Source organism: Octopus sinensis, unplaced genomic scaffold (genome assembly GCF_006345805.1).
Source record: "Octopus sinensis unplaced genomic scaffold, ASM634580v1 Contig11969, whole genome shotgun sequence".
Taxonomy (NCBI): Eukaryota; Metazoa; Mollusca; class Cephalopoda; order Octopoda; family Octopodidae; genus Octopus; species Octopus sinensis.
This window is the reverse complement of record NW_021832520.1, coordinates 789-22,456: the sequence shown is the minus strand read 5'-3', so window position 1 is coordinate 22,456 and position 21,668 is coordinate 789. Positions and strand designations below refer to the sequence as shown.

Sequence of the window (21,668 nt, the reverse complement as noted above, 5' to 3'; positions counted from 1 at the left end):
CAGCTCAAGGCCGCTCTTCGTGCCTCTTCGGACCCACAGTCCTGGATCGAATTTCTGCCCATTGTGCTTCTCGGCTGTCGGACTGCTGTCAAGGCAGACCTGGGGTTTTCTGCTGCAGAGCTGCTGTATGGTACCACACTGGCATTGCCCGGTACGATGTTGGTGCCAGACACTTCCCCGCCCCATGATCCGGCGACCTATGTCACCAGACTGCGGGAATATTTTTCAAACCTTCCGCCCATGCTTCCCAGAAAGCAATCTCCACCGTCCCATCTTCCACCGGATATGAACACCTGGTCGCATGTTTTTGTTCGGGACGATTCTGTGAAGGGCCCACTTGTTTCTCCCTATAAAGGACCTTTTCGTGTGCTGTCTCGCACACCAAAGGTTTTCACGATTGAGATAAATGGTCGTTCGGAGACCGTTTCCGTGGACCGTTTAAAAAAGGCACATTTTGAGACGTCTTCATCTTTTGATGACAACCTTGACACACCCACCTATGCACCTTTAACAACACTTTCACCTGCACAAACGCCTTCACCTGCACAAACACCTTCACCTGCACAGACGCCTTTGCCTTCACCGGCTCCTACAACACCACCCTCGCCGTCAACGGGTGCCCCGAGCACACCGTATGTTACAAAATCGGGCAGAACAGTGCATTAGTAGAAATATTCGATAAACTTATTCCTTATGGTATTTCAAAAACAATTTACAAAAACTTTCAAAAACAATTTACATTTAACTTTAAAATGTTTCTTATTGTATAATAGTATGTACCAAGTCTTCTGGGGGATCGGCAAGCCTTCTGTTTTCTGCAGCACCACCACAATATTCTGGTTGCCGTACTTCGCACTCGGAGGGGAGCCCTGTAGTGATGCTACTGTGTAGGGTTCGGCGCGCATGCGCAGAATGGGACTACTTCCGGATGGCCACCGGAAGTCTTCCCCATGCGCATGTGCGGGAAAACATCTCTCGAGCCCGCGAACCTCAAATCGCTCTCTTCGGCTCAAGACAGCACTGCGATCGGTCACGGTTTTCCTGGCTCTGACAGCCACACACCAGCTTCAACCAACTTCAACCAACCTCAACGACCAACACCAGCAGTATCTCAGAGGCTGTCTATTCCCCCATCAGACAACGTACAACCATGAATCAATAAACCAAGTTGTCTGTTCACCTTTAACCTGAGTTTCGTCTGTTTGTTTTCTACAAGAATTTTTGTATGTGACTAGAAAGGATCTCGACACCCTGCCAGTGCTTCGATGATAGATCCTTTCACGTCACAAGTTTAAATTTGGAAAATTTAAAGTATTTATATACGCTCCCGTTTTTTTCATCAAATGCTATGATCTTATTTTTTTTTAAAGACTTTTTCACATCTTGTTTTATGGGGAGGGACTTGGCGAACTGTTTTCCAATGAATACAGTGCCGTGGGGGTAGGGCTGGGGAATTTGCTTTGTGTGTATGTCTGCGGTGCTTGCTGATTTTTTCCTTGTTTGGGGAGGGGAGTCCAGGGTGTTGTCTTTTTTTCTTTTGTGTGTCACCTGTGTGTAATCCATTTGTTCGATACAATCCTCCGTTTCTGTTTCTTTGCTTGTCGTCGTCTTGTTTTCTTTTTCCGCCTTCTTCCCTTCAGTGTTTGAAGCACTTTGAGGAGGGGCTTCGTTGGTTTTCTTTTTTTTTAAGCAGTTCGAGCGGACGTGACCCTTCTCGCCACATTTAAAGCACCTAGGTCTGCGTCCCTCCACTGACACTCTCATGGACGTTCTATCCTCGTTAAATATCCTATCGGGCAGGTTCTCCAATATCTTGTTTTCTGCCTGAACGAGGAATTCCAGCGTCTGTCCCTTCCAGCGTACCTCCTCTTTCCTTCTCATCTGCAGAATCGAAACTTCCCGCTCTACATTGTGCAGGACCGCCGCTGCTACCCACATTATGTCATACCCTCTCGGTATGTCCTCCACCAGCAGTTTAGCTGTTCTTTTTCCCATATACGAGGGTAGCAACATGATATCATCATTTTTCAGGGTCATTGATGACACCTCTCTTGCTACCTCAGCCGAGTCAAAATGTGCTTCAACAGTAGCGCTGCGAGCACCTCGAACGACATGGCGAATTTTGTCCCACACCGGGACAAGCACTTTTCGACTATCTCGTTTCTAACGTCCATAATTTTTTTTTCTTTGTAGCTATACACTTTGTATATAACTGTCTTTTCCTTTATTTCTTGTACCTTCGCTTGCGGCGGTACAAGTTTGATTTCGTTTCCTTCCATTTTTACAAAGTTCCGAAATTCGAATAGTTGTTCGATCTTGAATTCAACGTCCATCATTGTTCCGCCTACCGCGGCCGAAAAAGACTGTTTTGTTACTTCAGTGTCCTTTAATTCACTTGTTCCCATCGCGGGAAAATCATTCTTCGACGCCAAGTCGAAATCCATTTCTCAAAAATGTTTCAAAAATTACCTCGAAGGTAATAACAATTTTAAACAGAGAATTTTCTGCCCCGTAGGGCTAAAATTACCGTTACACAACGGGCACTGTTCAATTAACACAAACAACGATGAGCAAAAAATCGAACTCTCTCAACAAAAGGCAGCAAATTTCTCAAAACGCAGATGAAAGTTAACAAGGGGAACTAACCCTTGTCTTGAAATGTTAACGGCTTTACTGATATATATTTGAGTAGCAGTATAACCCGGCGTTGCTCGGTATTAAAACCGGATCATTAAGTGATGAAGTGATTTATTTCAAACCAAAATAAGTGACAAGGACTTCGCATTCGTGCGAAATCTGCTGAAATTAGGATCGCAGGCAATTTGATTGGGAAATACCATAAGGAATAAGTTTATCGAATATTTCTACTAATGGTTTTTTATTTAATTTTTTGTTGAGAACATAAAGCATTCAAAGATCCCATGAGTCCTAAGTAGTGCTGGCATCGAGTTTCAGCAAAATATGTCAAAATTGTTAAAAGTTATGGTTGAAAATGGGGTGTAGCCAATTTTAGCAGAAACCCTATAAGGAAATAGTTTATCAATTATTTATCCTCATTGAATGGAAAACCCCAAATCGATGGTGTTTGGCCTTGGGATTTGTTGATGGACATGGTGAAGCATGGTCTCACCGGACATTGCAATCTGCAGAACTTCACCGGCATGTCTGACCGTGGGGGATAAAGCTGCATCCTTGAAATGAAAACATTTTCACCCCTCCTGCACCCTGTTACAATGGTGGCCTCAGTCAAGTGGGGCGTCAGGGACTTGATTACTAAGTGGGTCCTGTTGCACTGTTTAGGCAGAAGTAAGTTTCTGATTAGCCTAATTGGGCATCCAACCCTTAGCCTAACGATGTGAGATGGAAGCCTAGCTGGCTCCAATGAGTTGAGAAACTTGTTAGGGTAAATGACAATGCCTTGGGTGTCAGACGTCCGGTCAATTGATTTGTAGATGTACTCCTCACCTGGAATTCGTCATATGAGCTGGTCATTGATAGCACTGACACCTACGTTTTGTGGGGCCAGGATGGTTCTTTCACTGAGCCAATTGATGTCTGCATAATTACTTTCCAGATTGGGGAACACTGTTTCCAAAAGACCGGAAGAGTTGTTCATGGAGTTGCACAGTTCATAGACTGATATGTTGCCCCTATCACTCCTAGGGACCTTGCCTTCTCCAAGGGCTAAAATTTCTTCAGCAAATGCTGCTGACATTCTATCACCAAGCAAGTGTGCATGCATGTTTGTGCTTAGGCTTAAGGTCTTAACCTGGGGCCACAACATGGATGACTTAAGGCATGCGTGCACGTCATCAGCCCTGCTCCCTTTAGGAAAGACAGGAAGGATTTGCACACTTCTTTCTGAGTCTTTTCTTCCTCTTCCCACCTCATTCCTAACCTTATCTTCTTTTCTTTCTCCCACTTTTTCTCTAATAGCTGAAAGTGTTATTGACAGGCTAAGTAACATAATGACATGCAGAATTATTATAAGATCACCTTTCTCTACTTCTTCTTCACTCCTCCATCCCTATCATGCCTACTCCACTACATAACAAAAGTATACCAGTTGGAGAGAGAGAAGCTGGTTATATATTTATATATATCTATCTATTTATATATATATATATAGGGAGAGTTTACGAAAAAAACAAACAGTTGTATTAGTATAGTGCTCAGGAATAGAAAAAGTCTTTTACGTTTCGAGCCTTTGCTCTTCTACAGAAAGGAACACAGAAAAAACGAGGATATATACACATATTATTTTTGCATTAAGTTTGGTTATTTTTTTTTACAGAGTAATTAAATATCACATAAGGAGACTGGATAAAAGTTTGATATCATTTATTCAGCATTACATGTGTTTCATTTCCTAATAGGAATCACAAACTTTTAGATGAAGAGAAAACATGTAAAATATTTCCTATAAGAAATTCTCCAGACATACATATGTGTGTGTGTACGCTTGTCCAGATGTGATGTTTGTAAATGACCGTCATACAAATGCAGTTGGTCATTTCCAGTCTTCTGTGTCGAATACGTCTCACCATGGAAAACGTTTCCTTGCTTGGAAACATTTGGGGATTGGCAACAGGAAAGGTACCCGGGTGAAGAGAATCTCCATCAATGAAGTCCGTGTGATAGACAGAAGCATGAATAACTGAATTTTAAAGGATGATGATTTACCACAGATACGACAGTGATATGGTTTCTCCAGTGTATGAATACACTTCTGTTTAGTTAGGCAACTACTAAGAGAATGATTTACCATACATGGCACAGTGGTATTCCTTGTCTCCTGTATGGGTATATTTCTGAATATCTAAGCCAGTGCTTTTCAACCTTTTTGCTGCAGTGGAACCACAGGGAAACATTCCAATGGCTCGAGGAACCCCTGTGCAATAATTTAATTGTCTTATGCACACATATCTGCACAGGAGAATTAAAAATTACTGTCGATTTTAGCATTTTTGTAACTTCTTGCGGAACCCCTGGACCGTACTGGCGGAACCCTTAGGTTCCACGGAACTCTGGTCGAAAACCACTGATCTAAGCAGTAAGTACAAGAGAATGATCTACTACAGACATGACATTGATATGGTTTCTCCTCTGTATGAACCCATGTTGAGTAGTTAAGTTACTTCTTTGATAGAATGATTTGCCACTGATATCACGGGGAGGTTTTCTCCACTGCATGAATACGCTTGTGTCTAGTTAGGAAACTGCTAACAGAGAATGATTTATCACAGATGTCACAGTGATATGGCTTCTCCCCTGTATGAACCCTTGAGTAAGTAGTAAAGTTACCTCTGTGATAGAATGATTCACCACAGATATCACAGGAATATGGTTTCTCCCCTGTATGAATACGTTTGTGTTGAGCTAAGCTACCGTTTTCAGAGAAAGATTTACCACATAAATCACAGTGATATGGTTTCTCTCCTGTATGGATACATTTATGACGAGTTAAGCTACTGCCAACAGAGAATGATTTACCACAGATATCACAGGGATAAGGTTTCTCTCCTGTATGGATACATCTGTGTTGAGCTAAGCTACCATTTTCAGAGAAAGATTTACCACATAAATCACAGTGATATGGTTTCTCTCCTGTATGGATACATTTATGACGAGTTAAGCTACTGCCAACAGAGAATGATTTACCACAGATATCACACTGATAGGGTTTCTTCCCTATATGAAGCTGTTTGTGAGTAGCTAAGCTACCTCTTCGACTGAATGATTTACCACAGATATCACATTTGTATGGTTGTTCCCCTGTATGAATTTGTTTGTGTTGACTGAATTTACTTTCTTCTAGGAATGACTCTTTGCAGATGTCACAGTCATACGATGATTTTCTTAATTCTTCAGACATCTCTTCAAGAAAAATAAAATGAATCCTTAAAGTTTTACACTTCAATAAATTTTCAAAAATATTTCTCTTCCCACCAAAATATATTGATATTTTTCTTCTTTTTGTTTTTATAGTTTATTCCAAACAAATATCACTTTTCTTCTAAATGTGATCTTAATATTTAGAAATGCTACAAATACCTTTGTAAATCCATCAAAGTATATTTAAAAGAGAAAATTATCTCTTGCACATTTCAGACACAGAAGTAAAGAAATGCTTTCTCTCTCTCAGAGGAAATATTTTACTGTAACTCAGCAATGTTTTCTAGAAGCAGGATTATACGTTTGTAGAATATCTTTGCAGAGTCTTTCAAACATGATACATATTGATGATTCTTTAAAAGTAAAAGATACTTTTTAGCCAATTTCATGTGATTTTTCTGAAAGAATAGAAAAAATAATATAAGACAAGTATGTTTAAAAGGCAGATATTCAAAAGTGCAAATTTACGACATTTCTGTTTTCATAAATTGTAGAAGTAATTCTTTATCTGAACTATTAAATTTATCCCATCTCTCTGTTTTCAAGAGGTTTATATCACAGACATATCTATCGTAATAACACCTCCTGGACATTGCGTCTGTCCTAGACACACACCAATATACATGTCAATGACACTAGATATCTGATGGTTTCACCTCAGTCATGTGTCGTATTAACACAGCTTTGTTTGGTAACATAGACATCACTCCTCCTCTGCCTCATTCTGTACATTCGTTAATACACAAATACATAGATACGGGCAGCTTAATGTCAATATTTTGTTGAGGATGAAACAGGGAGAAAAGTCAGTAAAGAATCAACATTCTTTTCTACTCTAAGGCACAAAGCTCGAAGTTTTTGAGGAAGGGCCAGTCAATTAGATTGATCCCAGTACACAACTCGTACTTAACTTATCGACCCCGAAAGGATGAAGGGCAAAATCGACCTTGGCGGAATTTGAACTGAGAACGTAAAGACAGACAAAATACTGCTAAGCACGTTATTTTGTATTTTTATCCGTGCTATCTTTATTGTTTTTACGTACTTTTGAAATTTTTTTTCGAGTAACATCGTCCGTTTTTCCGTCACCGTGTTGTATACTTTCGAGGTTTTCTTCCAAGGAATCTAATGCGATTGGCTTAGATTTCCCTTGGCGGGCTGCCCAGATTGGAGCAATCTCAAGATTAATCAGCCGAAATTGCGAAGATGATCTGGTTCTTGACTGATGACTGAGATCTTCGAAAGTCCCGTCTATGTGTTTTTTTGTCGTCTTCAAAATGTTTCACGTTCTTGTCCCAGTTTGTGTTTTTTTAACGTTTACCTATATATGTATATATATATATATATACATATATACATATATAAACACGGTAGAAGTAAAGACCTGAACCCTTCGAAGGGATGTTTAGCATCAAAGTTCCTGAGGAAAATCCTAATTTGTAATTTCAAAAGGATTATATTTTCCTCAAAGTTACGAGGGAAAAACTCGGATCTTGTGAATTATCCGACGTCCTCTCCCCACCCCCTTGGAAAAGGTTTTCCCCACAAATTTCTATATAATCTTAATCTATACCGTCTGAATGGTATTTATATAAAATTTCATTTTTAAAAACTCATTTTGAAGTTATGAGGGAAAAGCATTGGATCTTGTGAATTTTCCGAAGGCCTCACCCCACCCCCGTTGCTTTCTGGGCCTTTTTGTTCTCATATTCGTTCCCTACCCTCTTTTTTTTTACACCGGTTCCACTTTTTTCTTTCCATTTCGTTCCCGGGTAATAATGTCAACATACAAGGATGTATATAAAGCTAATTCCGTAAAAATCTATGTGTATATGTTTATATATATATATTGTATGTATTTATACATGCATAAGTTTCGAAAGATATTAGAATAACGAAATAAAAGTCAGTCATAATAACAGATCTCCCCCAAATCTATTTCCTTAATTTTTAACGGCGATAGTAAAGAATATGTACACCCGGTCTTTAGGGTTGGTTTTAGTTAGGCCGAAAACGGGTGGTGGACTCGTTCTTTACCTCCGACATTTTTAAACCGTTTCTAGCACGCATAAAAATTTTGGCCCATATTTTGGCAATTTGGATTTTGAAGTATTTAAAACAAGGTAAAAAAGAAACGAATTCAACTCCTTCGTTTGCAAATTTTGGGGCGCTGTGGAACCCCACCAAAGACTATTGAGGCACGGCAGCAAGGTTACAGCGTTATAACGGGTGGTGCGCTGGAACAAACCAAGCACCCTCATGAGGTTCACCAGTTAAAACTAGGAATTAAAAAAGAAAAACAGTGGAAAGTTTTGGAATTAGGATGGAGGGAGTTGGTTAAAAAATTTTCTTTTATTCTTTCTTTTGCATAATCGTATTAATTCCATTAAGCAGAAGACAAACGAAAAAATTTTAAACTTCGTATCCTGGTAGAATCTGTTTATAAAACATCTTTTTCTCTTGGCTTTATTGAGAAAATTCTACAGTTTGTAAGATATTTGTTGTTTTTTCTTCAATTTCTGCAATTTCAACCAATCAATGAAATCTATTGAGTTAAAAAAACATTCTGTGCCGTATGAATATGTCCCTCGTTTAAGAAACAGAGTGGGGTTATTTACATTTGTGAAGAAAAAAAGATACCCTTCCCACCACCCCTAAAACAGATTGAAATGCAATAGATCGATACTAGGGTCATAATTATGGGTGACAATTTCATATGACGCCGCTAGAAAAAACTGCCTGTCAAACAGAAAAGATCCAATATTTGTTCTTACAAGCTTCGTGTGCATGTGAAATCTCGTTTTCTTCTTTTACAGATTTTACCTACACATATGAACAATGGCCCAGCAACAAAATTTGCTAATGGAGTGCAAACCCAGGTCCTAATTTTTTAAATGAAAAATGTGGATTTTTCCAATGTTATCACATGTCATACACAACACTGCATTTGCCATTACCCTCCTCCCACAGACACCACATGGATCCACCTTACTCACCAACACTTCTCCTTCCACCCCACTCACTATCACCTTTCTCTCCCCAAGGTTTACCTTCAAACCCTTGCTTTCAAATGCCTCCTTCCATTTCCAAAACTTCTCTCTCATCAGAACAAGGTCATCTGCATACAGTATCTCTATTTACAGTCTCTTTCTTGCATTCTCCTTCTCCACATCAACCACTATTGCAAACAACAATGGTGACAACACAGATCCCTGATGCACACCAACTTTCACCACAAACAAGCTGGTTACTATATATATATATATACCGTAAATCCTCGAGTATAGTCCGCCCTTGAGTATAACACCTAAACCTTGTGTATAATACACACCCCTTCTCTAACTTGAGTCGTACGTAATTAAGCCAGCAGCACCTAGTCAAACAAACACTTCCACGCATGCGTAATAAAATAATGGTGATGTTTTTAACTGTTATATGGGAATGTAAATATGTTTGCAAATTGTTTTTGTTACATGTTATTCTGTGTTCTGAATACTTTTATTTTAATAAATGTTGCTTATTGCAAGTTATGGATGATTATTTTATGACTTCATTGCTTTCAGGCTTAGCGTAAGGCATTTTCGCGCCCGACATCACAAAATGTGTCTGAATAAGCATTGCCTGACAGCAAATAGAGACTCGGACATTGCTTAGAAAATATTTTTCATTTTTAACCTCGTATATAGTACGCACTAGGGATTTTGACCGATAAATTTTGGGAAAACAATGCGGATTATACTCAAGGATTTACGGTATACATATATATTATTTTTGTGGGTGGTTTGGATGATGTTTTTTGCAGAGTAATTACATAACACATAAGGACAGTGGAGAAAAGTTTGATATTATTTATTCAGCATTACATGTGTTTCATTTCCTAATAGGAATTAGAAACTTTTAGATGCGTAGAAAACATGTAAGATATTTCCTATAAGAAAATCTTCAGATACACATAAGTGTTTGTGTGTGTACCCTTGTCCAGATATTATGTGGTGTCCGTAAATGGCCATCATGACCGTCATACTTGTGTAGTTGTTCATTTCCAGTCTTCTGTGTAAAATATGTCTCACCAGGGAAAATATTTCCTTGCTTGGAAACAGGGAAGGTATCAATGAATTCAATCTGATCCATAGAAGAATGTAAAAGTGAATGTTAAATGATGAGGATCATCATCATCGTAGTGATATGGTTCCTCTTCTGTTTGAATTCATTTATGTTATAATTGATCATTATCAGATATCTTAGGGTATGGCATATCCTTCATATTAACAGGACTGTGTATAATTAATTCACCATTTTGAAAGAATGATTCAGGTTTAACATCACAGTGATATGTTTTCCTTCCTCTGTCAATGCTCTTTTGATTCAATAATGGATGATTTCATGTCAAAGATTTACCATAGATGTCACATTCATATAGTTTCTATATTCTGTGGATGTCTTTATGAGATACGTCCTTTGTCCTTCTGAGGAAATGTTATACAACAAATATCACCATGTTACGGACCCACTTCATAAGGAAAGACGTGTTTAAATCAGAAATGATTTTGTGTAAATGATTTGCCACAGATATCACTGTGAATTGATTTTTCTTGAGTGTGAATGCATTTGTGTATAGTTAAGTGACTGTTTCCAGAGAACATCTTACCATAGATATCACAGGGGTATGGTTTCTACCCTGTATGAATACGTCTGTGTTCAGTTAGGCTATGGCTTTCTGAGAATGATTTTCCAGATATCACAGGAATATGGCTTCTCTCCTGTATGAACCCGTTTGTGAGCAGTTAAGTGACCGCTTTGATAGAATGATTTACCACAGATATCACAGTGATATGGTTTCTCCCCAGTATGGATACGTGTGTGTTCAGTTAAGCCACTGTTTTGAGAGAATGATTTACCACAGATATCACAGTGATATGATTTCTCCCCTGTATGGATACGTTTGTGTCTAGCTAAGTTACTGTCACTAGATAATGATTTACCACAGATATCACAGCGAAATGGTTTCTCTTCTGTATGAATACGTTTGTGAGTAGTTAAGCTACCACTATGAGAGAATGATTTACCACAGATATCACAGGAATATGGTTTCTCACCTGTATGGATACGTGTGTGTTTAGTTAAGCTGCTGCTTTCTGAGAATGATTTACCACAGATATCACAGGAATATGGTTTCTCACCTGTATGAATACGCTTGTGTTTAGTTAAGCTGCTGCTTTCAGAGAATGATTTACCACAGATATCACAGGAATATGGTTTCTCACCTGTATGAATACGCTTGTGATTAGTTAAGCTGCTGCTTTCTGAGAATGATTTACCACAGATATCACAGGAATATGGTTTCTCACCTGTATGAATACGCTTGTGATTAGTTAAGCTGCTGCTTTCTGAGAATGATTTACCACAGATATCACAGGAATATGGTTTCTCACCTGTATGAATACGCTTGTGTTTAGTTAAGCTGCTGCTTTCAGAGAATGATCTTCCACAGGTATCACAGGAATATGGTTTCTCACCTGTATGAATACGCTTGTGATTAGTTAAGCTGCTGCTTTCTGAGAATGATTTACCACAGATATCACAGGAATATGGTTTCTCACCTGTATGAATACGCTTGTGTTTAGATAAACTGCTGCTTTCAGAGAATGATTCACCACAGATATTACAGGAATATGGTTTCTCACCTGTATGAATACGCTTGTGTTTAGATAAACTGCTGCTTTCAGAGAATGATTTACCACAGATATTACAGGAATATGGTTTCTCACCTGTATGAATACGCTTGTGTTTAGATAAACTGCTGCTTTCAGAGAATGATTCACCACAGATATTACAGGAATATGGTTTCTCACCTGTATGAATACGTTTGTGAGTAGTTAAGTTACTGTCATTAGAGAATGATTTACCACAGATATCACAATGATATGGTTTCTCTTCGGTATGAATACGTTTGTGTTGATTGAATTTACTTTCTTCTAAGAATGACTCTTTGCAGATGTCACAGTCATATGATGATTTTCCTAATTCTTCAGACATCTCTTCAAGAAAAATATAATCAATCCTTCAAGTTGTACAGATCAACAACTTTTCAATACTATTTCTCCTCTCACCAAAATTTATGGATATTTTTCTTCTTTTTGCTTTTATAGTTTATTCCAAACAAATATCACTTCTCTTATATTTCTCCTAAATGTGATCAATGCCAATATTTAAAAATGTCGCAAATACTCTTTGGAAATCTATCAAAGTATATTTAAAAGAGAAAATTATCTCTTGCACATTTCAGACACAGAACTAAAGAAATGCTTTCTCTCTCAGAGGAAATATTTTACTGTAACTCAGCAATGTTTTATAGAAGCAGGATTATACGTTTGTAGAATATCTTTGCAGAGTCTTTCAAACATGATACATATTGATGATTCTTTAAAAGTAAAAAGTACTTTTTAGCCAATTTCATGTGATTTTCTGAAAGAATAGAAAAAATAATATAAGACTTAAAGCATGTTTAAAAGGCAGATATTCAAAAGTGCAAATTTACGACATTTCTGTTTTCATAAATTGTAGAAGTAATTCTTTATCTGAACTATTATATTTATCCCATCTCTCTGTTTTCAAGAAGTTTATATCAGGGAGTAGACCACACTGTTGTACCTTCTCGAGCCATGCTAGGCTCATAAGAGCCGGTTTCCTTGACATGTAGGTTCTCCACCTGGATGGGACGCTAGTCCGTCACAGGTAAGTTGCAAGATGCAGGAGGAAAGAGTGAGAAAGTTGTAGTGAAAGAGTCAGCAGAAGTTTCACCATTACCTTCTGCTGGAGCTTAGGTGTTTCGCTCAGTCTGAGATTCGAACCTGCGATCACTCGACTGCGAGTCCACTGCTCTAACCACTAGACCATATGCCTCCACAAGACTACACTGTTATAAACCCAAACTCGAATACCAAAGTTTAAAAGGCTTCAATCTACTGAAAAATACAGCAATATACAATACAAAGATTGCTAAATTGTAAGCAAAATGAAACTTCAACGCAATAATATTTTTTTGCAGCGAGTTGCTACATTCCAGACTCCCTAAAACCAAAGTTGAACATGATGTCTGCAAAACAGAAGAGAACTCCACGCAGTCGCAGTGCAGCAATCAAAACCCAAATCCCAACACACGCTTAAAACCATTCTCAAAGATTTTTGATTATTATAATGTCTACATATTTTAATGGACATAAAAATGTTTATAATGCTTCAAGCATAAGTATATTTGTTGTTGTTTTTCTTCAATTTCTGCAATTTCAACCAATCACTGACGTCTATTGAGGTAAAAAATCATTCTGTGCCATATGAATATGTCCCTCGTTTAAGAAACAGATTGGGTTTATTTTCATTTCTGAAGAAAAAAAGATACCCTTCCCCCCACCCCTAACCCTAAAAGAGATTGAACTGCAATAGATCGATACTAGGGTCATAATTATGGGTGACAATTTCGTATGACACCGCTAGAAAAAAACTGCCGTTCAAACCGAAAAGTTATTAGTGACTGATTTGAGTAAACTAAATTTCACAACGCGATAAATTTTAAACAATGGCTAATCAGCCTTTATTTTATATGTCGTGTCGATTTTTTTTCTATATCTTCACAACGAATGTTCGAGTAAAAGATTATATAAACGGATTTTTATATTTATTTTTGGTCAAATTAGGTACTTTCTGCTGTTTCAATTCAAAGCCCTTTCATTTCGTCTGTATACGATATTGCCTTTTCGTTTCAGTAATCCAAGTGCACAATCGTACTTTTATACATTCCCAATCTTTTCTTACAAATTACATCGTAATTTTCCCGCATTTAACTAAATTGTCCAATCTACAAGTCAAAAAGAAAGAGGAATTTTATCTAAACAAGGTATTAATCTGACATTAAGAAATATAGGAAATGACGGCGATCCGGAAGGCGTAGACACAAGTGCGATGAAATATCTAAAAGAGAAGGGATAGCACAATGATACTTACTCTTTCCAACGAACGTTACTTCATATTTTGCAGGTCGACATAATAAAAATGCTGAAACTGTTTCTTTAGACATTCTATTACCAATCATTTGTATATTTTCGATTGGGTTTCCTCTTAAATATCAGTTTGAAAGTGAAAGTGATCAAACAATCAAGGTGCGCGAGAAACAGGAGGAGGAAATGAAATTAGGAAGAGTTAACAAGGGGAACTAACTCAATTCTTTAAATAATTGCGGCTCTACTTTTTTTGTTGCTCTGCATCTTTTCAAAACTTATAATAATAATAATAATGAAATTATTGTATACAGTTCTCAGGTGCACCACAACTTGTCAAAAGTGCGTATAAAGTATATGCAGTAATGTACAAATGCCTGGGATGTGAACAGTGTAGGAGTCAGATAGATGCTTGCGTGTGTATGGAGGGGAGAAAATCAGGTGTAGTGTTGGTGAATCTCAGGAAGTTCTGAAGGATGCAGTGCTCTGACAACTAACAACTGATGTCGGCAGTTTGTTCCATGCCTCAGCAACTCTCAGCGTGAAAAAATGTTTCCTAAAGTCATGGGAGCTGTGCTTTATGTCTTTACTAATTCTATAAATACATATTTATATAATCTTTCAGTTTATCCAAAATCCAAAACTGAAAATGAGAAATCAGGAAGAAAGAAAAAAATAGAAGAGGAAAAATAAAACATCAAAACAAACACCCATTCAACAAGTTCCTCAATTGGTCGCACAGTACAACGTTCCATGGGACCTCAAGGAACATGCCAACATGGTCGTGGCATTTCCACGGGTGAGAGTGAAGATAAGAGACTGGAATTAATGGTTTTGAGATATTGGAACAAGGCCGGAAATTCCACAGGAAACATTGAATTGATTATCTCAACTCCAGTGCTCAAAAGGGGCTTCTTTTCATCAAACCCATCTCTGGATGTAGGACTAAGTCCACCTTGGCAGAATTTAAATGCAAATGTCATGTCAGAAGAACCACAGCTAAGTATTTTCCCCAATGTGCTAACGACCCTGCCAGTTCGTCACTTTAGTTTATTATTAATTACTAGTGGGACCCATGTAAATTCTACAGAATGAAAAAAATTAAGAGGACCTATTTAAGAAAGAGAGGATGATTTGCATTTTTATAGCATTCATAGTTTTAGCTTTCTTTGAATATACTTGGCATCTGTCTACATCCAATTCCTCACAACACCATTGGTGCCATCTTTTTCCTCTTTTTTATTATATCTTCTTAGTGTTCCATGCTCTAGATCTGTGCATCTTTTCTCAGGCAGTTTGCAACTGTGTCTCTTGTGAATCCATAGTTTAGGCTAAATTAATCCTTAGAAACAAATATCAATCTCTTAAGTGAGAAGGCGATAAATAATTGCAAAGAAGTGCAAGTGTTGAGTGATGGTCTCTATAAAAAAAAGAAATTCCTTTTCGCAATCAACACACCACCATCATCATCTCTCTCTCTCTCTGTGCCTTTCTTTAATATCAACATCAGAACATCACCCCTCTGCTAAGATTATATTTCTAACTCTTCTCTATATCACAACCTTCAGCTAGCTTTTTTAACCATAAAATAACTATTACATTCCCCCCATCACATGTCATGCTTGCTTCTTTCTTAGTCTTTTGTTTCTCCCTTTTGTTTCTTTCTCTAATCATCTTTTCTCCCTCTACCCCCCTTTTCTCTAATAACATGAAAGTGTTACTGACGAGCTAAGTAACAGAATGAGAAGCAGAATTATTATAAGATCACCTTACTCTATTTCTCCCTCCCTTTTCTCCACTTCTGTCCCCACCCCTCATTTATTCCACTAATCTAATGAAAGCGTAACAGCTGTACAAACAAGCTGGTTATTATATATGTACATAAATATTATTTTTGTCTGAGGTTTGGATAATATTTTTTGCAGAGTAATTACATATCACATAAGAAGACTGGAAAACAATTTGATAGTATTAATTCAGCATTACATGTGTTTCATTACCTAATAGGAATTACAAACTTTTAGACAAAGAGAAAACATGTAAAATATCTCCTATAAGAAATTCTTCATACATACATATATACACGTGTCTGAGTGTGTGTGTGTATGCACAAGTGAGTGTATCCTTGTCCAGATATTATGTGATGTCCGTAAATGGCCATCATGACCGTCATACTTGTGCAGTTCTTCATTTCCAGTTCTCTGCGTAAAATGTCTCACCAGGGAAAATATTTCCTTGCTTGGAAACAGGTGAGGATTGGTGACAAGAAAGGGTACCCAGCTCAGGAAAATCTCCATCAATGAATTCCATCTGATCCATTGAAGCATGGAAAAGTGAATTTTAAATGATGATGATTATCATCATTGTAGTGATATGGTTCCTCTTCTGTATGAATGCAGTTATGTTTTAATAATTGATCATTTTCATAGATTGACTTAGCACAAATGTCTTAGGGTATGGTTTTATCTTTCATATTAATATGACTGTGTATAATTCTCCATTTTCATAGAATGATTAAGCACTGCTATCACAGTGATATGTTTTCCTTCCTCTGTCAATGCTCTTTCGATTCGTTAATGGATCATTTCAAATGAAAGGCTTACCATTGATATCACATTGATATAGTTTCTTTCTTGTGTAGAGGGTTTTATGAGATACAAACTTGTCCTTCTGAAGGAATGTTATACAACCAATGTCACTGTGTTATGGATCAACTTCATAGCGAATACACTTGTGTTTAATTGAGTGATGTTTTTGTGAGAATGATTTACCACAGATGTCACAGCGATATGGTTCCTCACCTGTATGAATACGCTTGTGTTTGGTTAAGCTACTGCTAACAGAGAATGATTTACCACAGATATCACAGTGGTATGGTTTCTCCCCTGTATGAATACGTGTATGTTGAGTTAAGTGACTGCTAACAGTGAATGATTTACCACAGATATTACAGTGATATGGTTTCTCTCCTGTATGAATACGTTTATGTTTAGTTAAGCTACTGCCATCAGAGCATGACTCACCACAGATATCACAGTGGTATGGTTTGTCCCCTGTATGAATACGCTTGTGAATAGCTAAGCTATGAGCATAAGAGAATGATTTACCGCAGATATCACAGTGATATGGTTTGTCTCCCGTATGAATACGCTTGTGAATAGTTAAGCTATGAGCACAAGAGAATGATTTACCGCAGATATCACAGTGATATGGTTTGTCTCCCGTATGAATACGCTTGTGAATAGTTAAGCTATGAGCACAAGAGAATGATTTACCGCAGATATCACAGTGATATGGTTTGTCTCCCGTATGAATACGTTTGTGTTTAATTAAGGTAGTGCTATCGGAGAATGATTTACCACAGATTTCACAGTGATATGGTTTGTCCCCTGTATGAATACGCTTGTGTTTGGTTAAGCTACTGCCATCAGAGAATGATTTACCACAGATATCACAGTGATATGGTTTCTCCCCTGTATGAATACGTGTATGTCGAATTAAGTGACTGTGATGTGAGAATGATGTACCACAGATGCTACAGCTATATGGTTTCTCCCCTGTATGAATACGTTTGTGTTTGGTTAAGCTACTGCGAACAGAGAATGATTTACCACAGATATCACAGTGATATGGTTTCTCACCTGTATGAATACGCTTGTGTTTGGTTAAGCTACTGCGAACAGAGAATGATTTACCACAGATATCACAGTGATATGGTGCTTCCCCTTTATGAATTTGTTTGTGTTGATTGAATTTACTTTCTTCTAAGAATGACTCTTTGCAGATGTCACAGTCATATGATGATTTTCCTAATTCTTCAGACATCTCTTCAAGAATAATAAAATCGATCTTTCAAGTTGTACAGATCAACAACTTTTCAATACTAATTCTCCTCTCACCAAAATATATGGATATTTTTCTTCTTTTTGCTTTTATAGTTTATTCCAAACAAATATCACTTCTTTTATATTTCTTCTAAATGAGATCAATGCCAATATTTAAAAATGCTGCAAATACTTTTTCGAAATCTATCAAAGTATATTTAAAAGAGAAAATTATCTCTTGCACATTTCAGAAGTAAAGAAATGTTTTCTCTCTCAGAGGAAATATTTTACTGTAATTCAGCAATGTTTTATAGAAGCAGGAGTATACGTTTATAGAATATCTTTGCAGAGTCTTTCAAACATGATACATATTGATGATTCTTTAAAAGTAAAAAATACTTTTTAGCCAATTTCATGTGATTTTCTGAAAGAATAGAAAAAATAATATAAGACATCAAGTATGTTTAAAAGGCAGATATTCAAAAGTGCAAATTTATGACATTTCTGTTTTCATAAATTGTAGAAGCAATCCTTTATCTGAACTACTAAACTTATCCCATCTCTCTATTTTCAAGAAGTTTATATCAGGGAGTAGACACAAGTATTATAATAACATCTCCTGGACATTAAGTCTGTCCTAGACACACACACATACCAATATACATGTCAATGACACTAGATATCTAATGTTTTCATCTGAAGGGGGTTTTCTCCAGTGTCTGAGTATGCTTGGGTCTAGTTAGGCAAATACTAACAGAGAATGATTCACCACTGATGTCACAGTGATATGGCTTCTTCCCTCCATGAACTCTTGTGTGAGTAGTGAAGTTACCTCTTTGATAGAATTACTTGCCACAGATATTACAGTGATCTGGTTTCTCCTCTAAATTAATACGTTCGTGTTGCGTTAAGCTGATGCCACTGTAGCAGATTCCAAACTACCTTTCATTTGCACTCTTTCATTTCGTGAAGCTAAATTGCCCTTATATCAAACACTTTCTCCTCTGAAAAGGTAAAATTGTTTTTCTTAACCAAAAGGGTTTCTCCCCTGTTTTTCGAGTGCCAGAATCAGTCTAGAGAAAAGAAGGGCCAAAATCGGTCTAGAGTGTGTTTGTGGAGGGGAGTTTGTTGAAAAGAGTGAACTAACTCAAAGGTAACCCATGCTGTATGCAGTCACTTTGCATGCTAGAAATAGCAGGGATTTATTATGTTCTTTTTTTAAACGACATAATGACTTAATTAAAATAATGTTTCCTCTTAATTCGGTTTTGTATTTCCTAATTATAAAAATGTGGAACCACACTTAAAACCATTCTCAGTGACTTTTGATTATTATTATAATGTCTATATATTTTAATGGACATAAAAATGTTTATAATACTTCAAGCATGGAAAATTAAATTATTGGTGACTGATTTGTGTAAACTAAATTTCACAAGGCGATAGTTTTTAAACAATAGAGATCAGCCTTCATTTTGTATGTCGAGTTGATATTTTTTTAATATATTTACAACTAAGTTTCGAGTAAAAGATTATATAAACGGATTTTTATATTTGTTTTTGGTCAAATTAGGTACTTTCTAGTGTTTCAATTCAAAGCCCTTTCATTTCGTCTGTAAACGATATTGCCTTTTCGTTTCAGCAATTCAAGTGCACAATCGTACTTTTATACATTCCCCATCTTTTCTTACAAATAACAGCCTTACTTTCATATAGTTTCTTCTTTGTTTGGTTAGATTCTTTCTTTTGACTTATTCAACACAAGAAAACAAACAGATGTACGTAATATGATACTTAATACAATAGAAATGTCTTTATAATACTTACATAGTAATTGATATAAAGAGAGAGTCAACGAGTCAGAGCGGACTCTGACAGCTTCAAGAGAATTTCTTCCTTTCTCACAACGAACGTTACTTCATATTTCGCAGGTCAATGTAATAGAAAATGCTGTATCTGTTTGTTTAGACAGTTAATTACCAATCATTTGTATATATTTGATTGGATTTTCTCTTAAATATCAGTCGTAAAGTGGAACTGATCAAACAATCAAGGTGCGTGAGAAACAAGAACAAGAAATACAATTAATTAGGAAGGATTTGGAAAAGGGGAACTAACTCCAGTCTTTAAATAATTTCGGCTCTACTTTATATTTTATTTATTTTTATTTTATTTAGTTTCAGCTCACAAGCTGTGGCCATGCTGGGGCACCGCCATTTATATATATTTCATATTTTTTGAAAGCGTTTCTTTGAAAATTCTTCCTCATAAATCACAATTATTGTCGGTACCACTTACACAAAGATGGCACCGACATTTTATGCACAATTTTATACACTCAGCTCTCATAAAATAAATATTCACTCTTATTTTTCCATTTTGACCATAAACAGATAAAATTACATTTTGAAATTGAAATGCTCAAATTTTTCTTCTAGAAAACAAAAATTGTATAGTAAAATATAGGAGTCACAATTTCATGTGAGTAAAAAATTAAAGGAACATGGCATACACTGAAAACCGTATCATTGGTAACTTATAAGCCAAGGTGATGGGTCAGAGCCAATACACATTTCAATTTGTAGGTGATACAAAAATTTATTTCAATGAAAAGACAAAGCCGTTTTCACTATGCACTCACCACCATATCTGTCTGTGTGTATTATTTTTGTGGGAGGTTTGGATAATATTTTTTGCAGAGTAATTACAAATCACATAAGGTCAATAGAGAAAAGTTTGATATTATTTATTCAGCATTACATGTGTTTCATTTCCTAATAGGAATTACAAACATTTACACGTAGAGAAAACATGTAACAGATTTCCTATTAGAAATTCTTCAGACATACACATGTATCTGTGCGTGTTCCTTTGCCTAGATATTATGTGATGTTCGTAAAGGGCCATCATGACCGTCATACTTGTGCAGTTGTTCACTTCTAGCCTTCTGCATAAAATATGTCTCACCAGGGAAAATATTTCCTTGCTTGGAAACATGTGAAGATTGGTCACAGGAAAGGTACCCAGATGTAGAAAATCTCCATCAATGAATTCCATCCGATCCACAGAAGCAAGAATAGGAGAATTTTAAATGATGAGGATCATCATCATCGTGGTTCCTCTTCTGTATCAATGCATTTACATTTCAATAATTGATCACTTTCATAGATTGATTTAGCACGAATAGCTTAGGTTACAGTTATATCTTTCATATTAATAGGACTGTGTACAAACAATTCACCATTTTGAAAGAATGATTCAGGTTTAACATCACAGTGATATGTTTTCCTTCCTCTGTCAATGTTCTTTTGATTCAATAATGGATAATTTCAAATTCTCGTACGCAAAAATTTCTGAAAATTCCCCCAAATAAAAATATGTGACGAGGGATTATATTAGGTGCTTAAAGCAGCACTCCACACACACACAAATTAAATAAATTAGAAAAACATATTAATTCTAAATTTTAATGATGCAAAAGAACCACCAGAAATAAAGACTTCCTATCTCTCAAATAGAAGCCGATCCATTTCCTCTCGTTACGATATTTGCTTTTCGTTTCAGTATTTCAAGTGCACACTCGTATTTTTATACATTCCCCATTTCTTATAAAGACAAGACTTAGTTCCCCTTGTTCACAGTGAATCCTTGCTAATCTTGTTGCTCCGTATGCATTGCTTGCTCAGTTCCACTTTACAACTGATATTTAAGAGAAAATCTAATTAAATAGACACGTGATTGGTAATTAAGTGTCTAAAGAAAAAAATGCAGCATTTTTTTTATTATGTTGACCTGTTAAATATTAATATTCGTCGTAAAAATTCTCTTGAAGCTGTCACTGTCCACTCTAACTTTTCACTCATTCAACATATTCTCATATTTCATCGTTGACTCTCTCTGAATATATATTACTATGTAAGTATATTTCTATTGTATATGTATCATATTACGTACG

The 21,668-nt window shown here is 36.5% G+C and overlaps 1 protein-coding gene across 1 annotated transcript; it reads right to left on the bottom strand.

Annotated features, from left to right (window-relative positions):
* Positions 1–4,340: 4,340 nt before the first annotated feature.
* Positions 4,341–19,635, bottom strand: LOC115229130 (zinc finger protein 91-like). Its single transcript, XM_029799542.2, has 4 exons — positions 19,631–19,635; positions 16,621–17,562; positions 10,633–11,863; positions 4,341–5,836 (listed from the first exon to the last, which is right to left on the bottom strand). The coding sequence occupies exons 1-4, from the start codon at positions 19,633–19,635 to the stop codon at positions 5,168–5,170; spliced, it is 2,847 nt and encodes a 948-aa protein (XP_029655402.2). The 3' UTR covers positions 4,341–5,167.
* Positions 19,636–21,668: the final 2,033 nt, after the last annotated feature.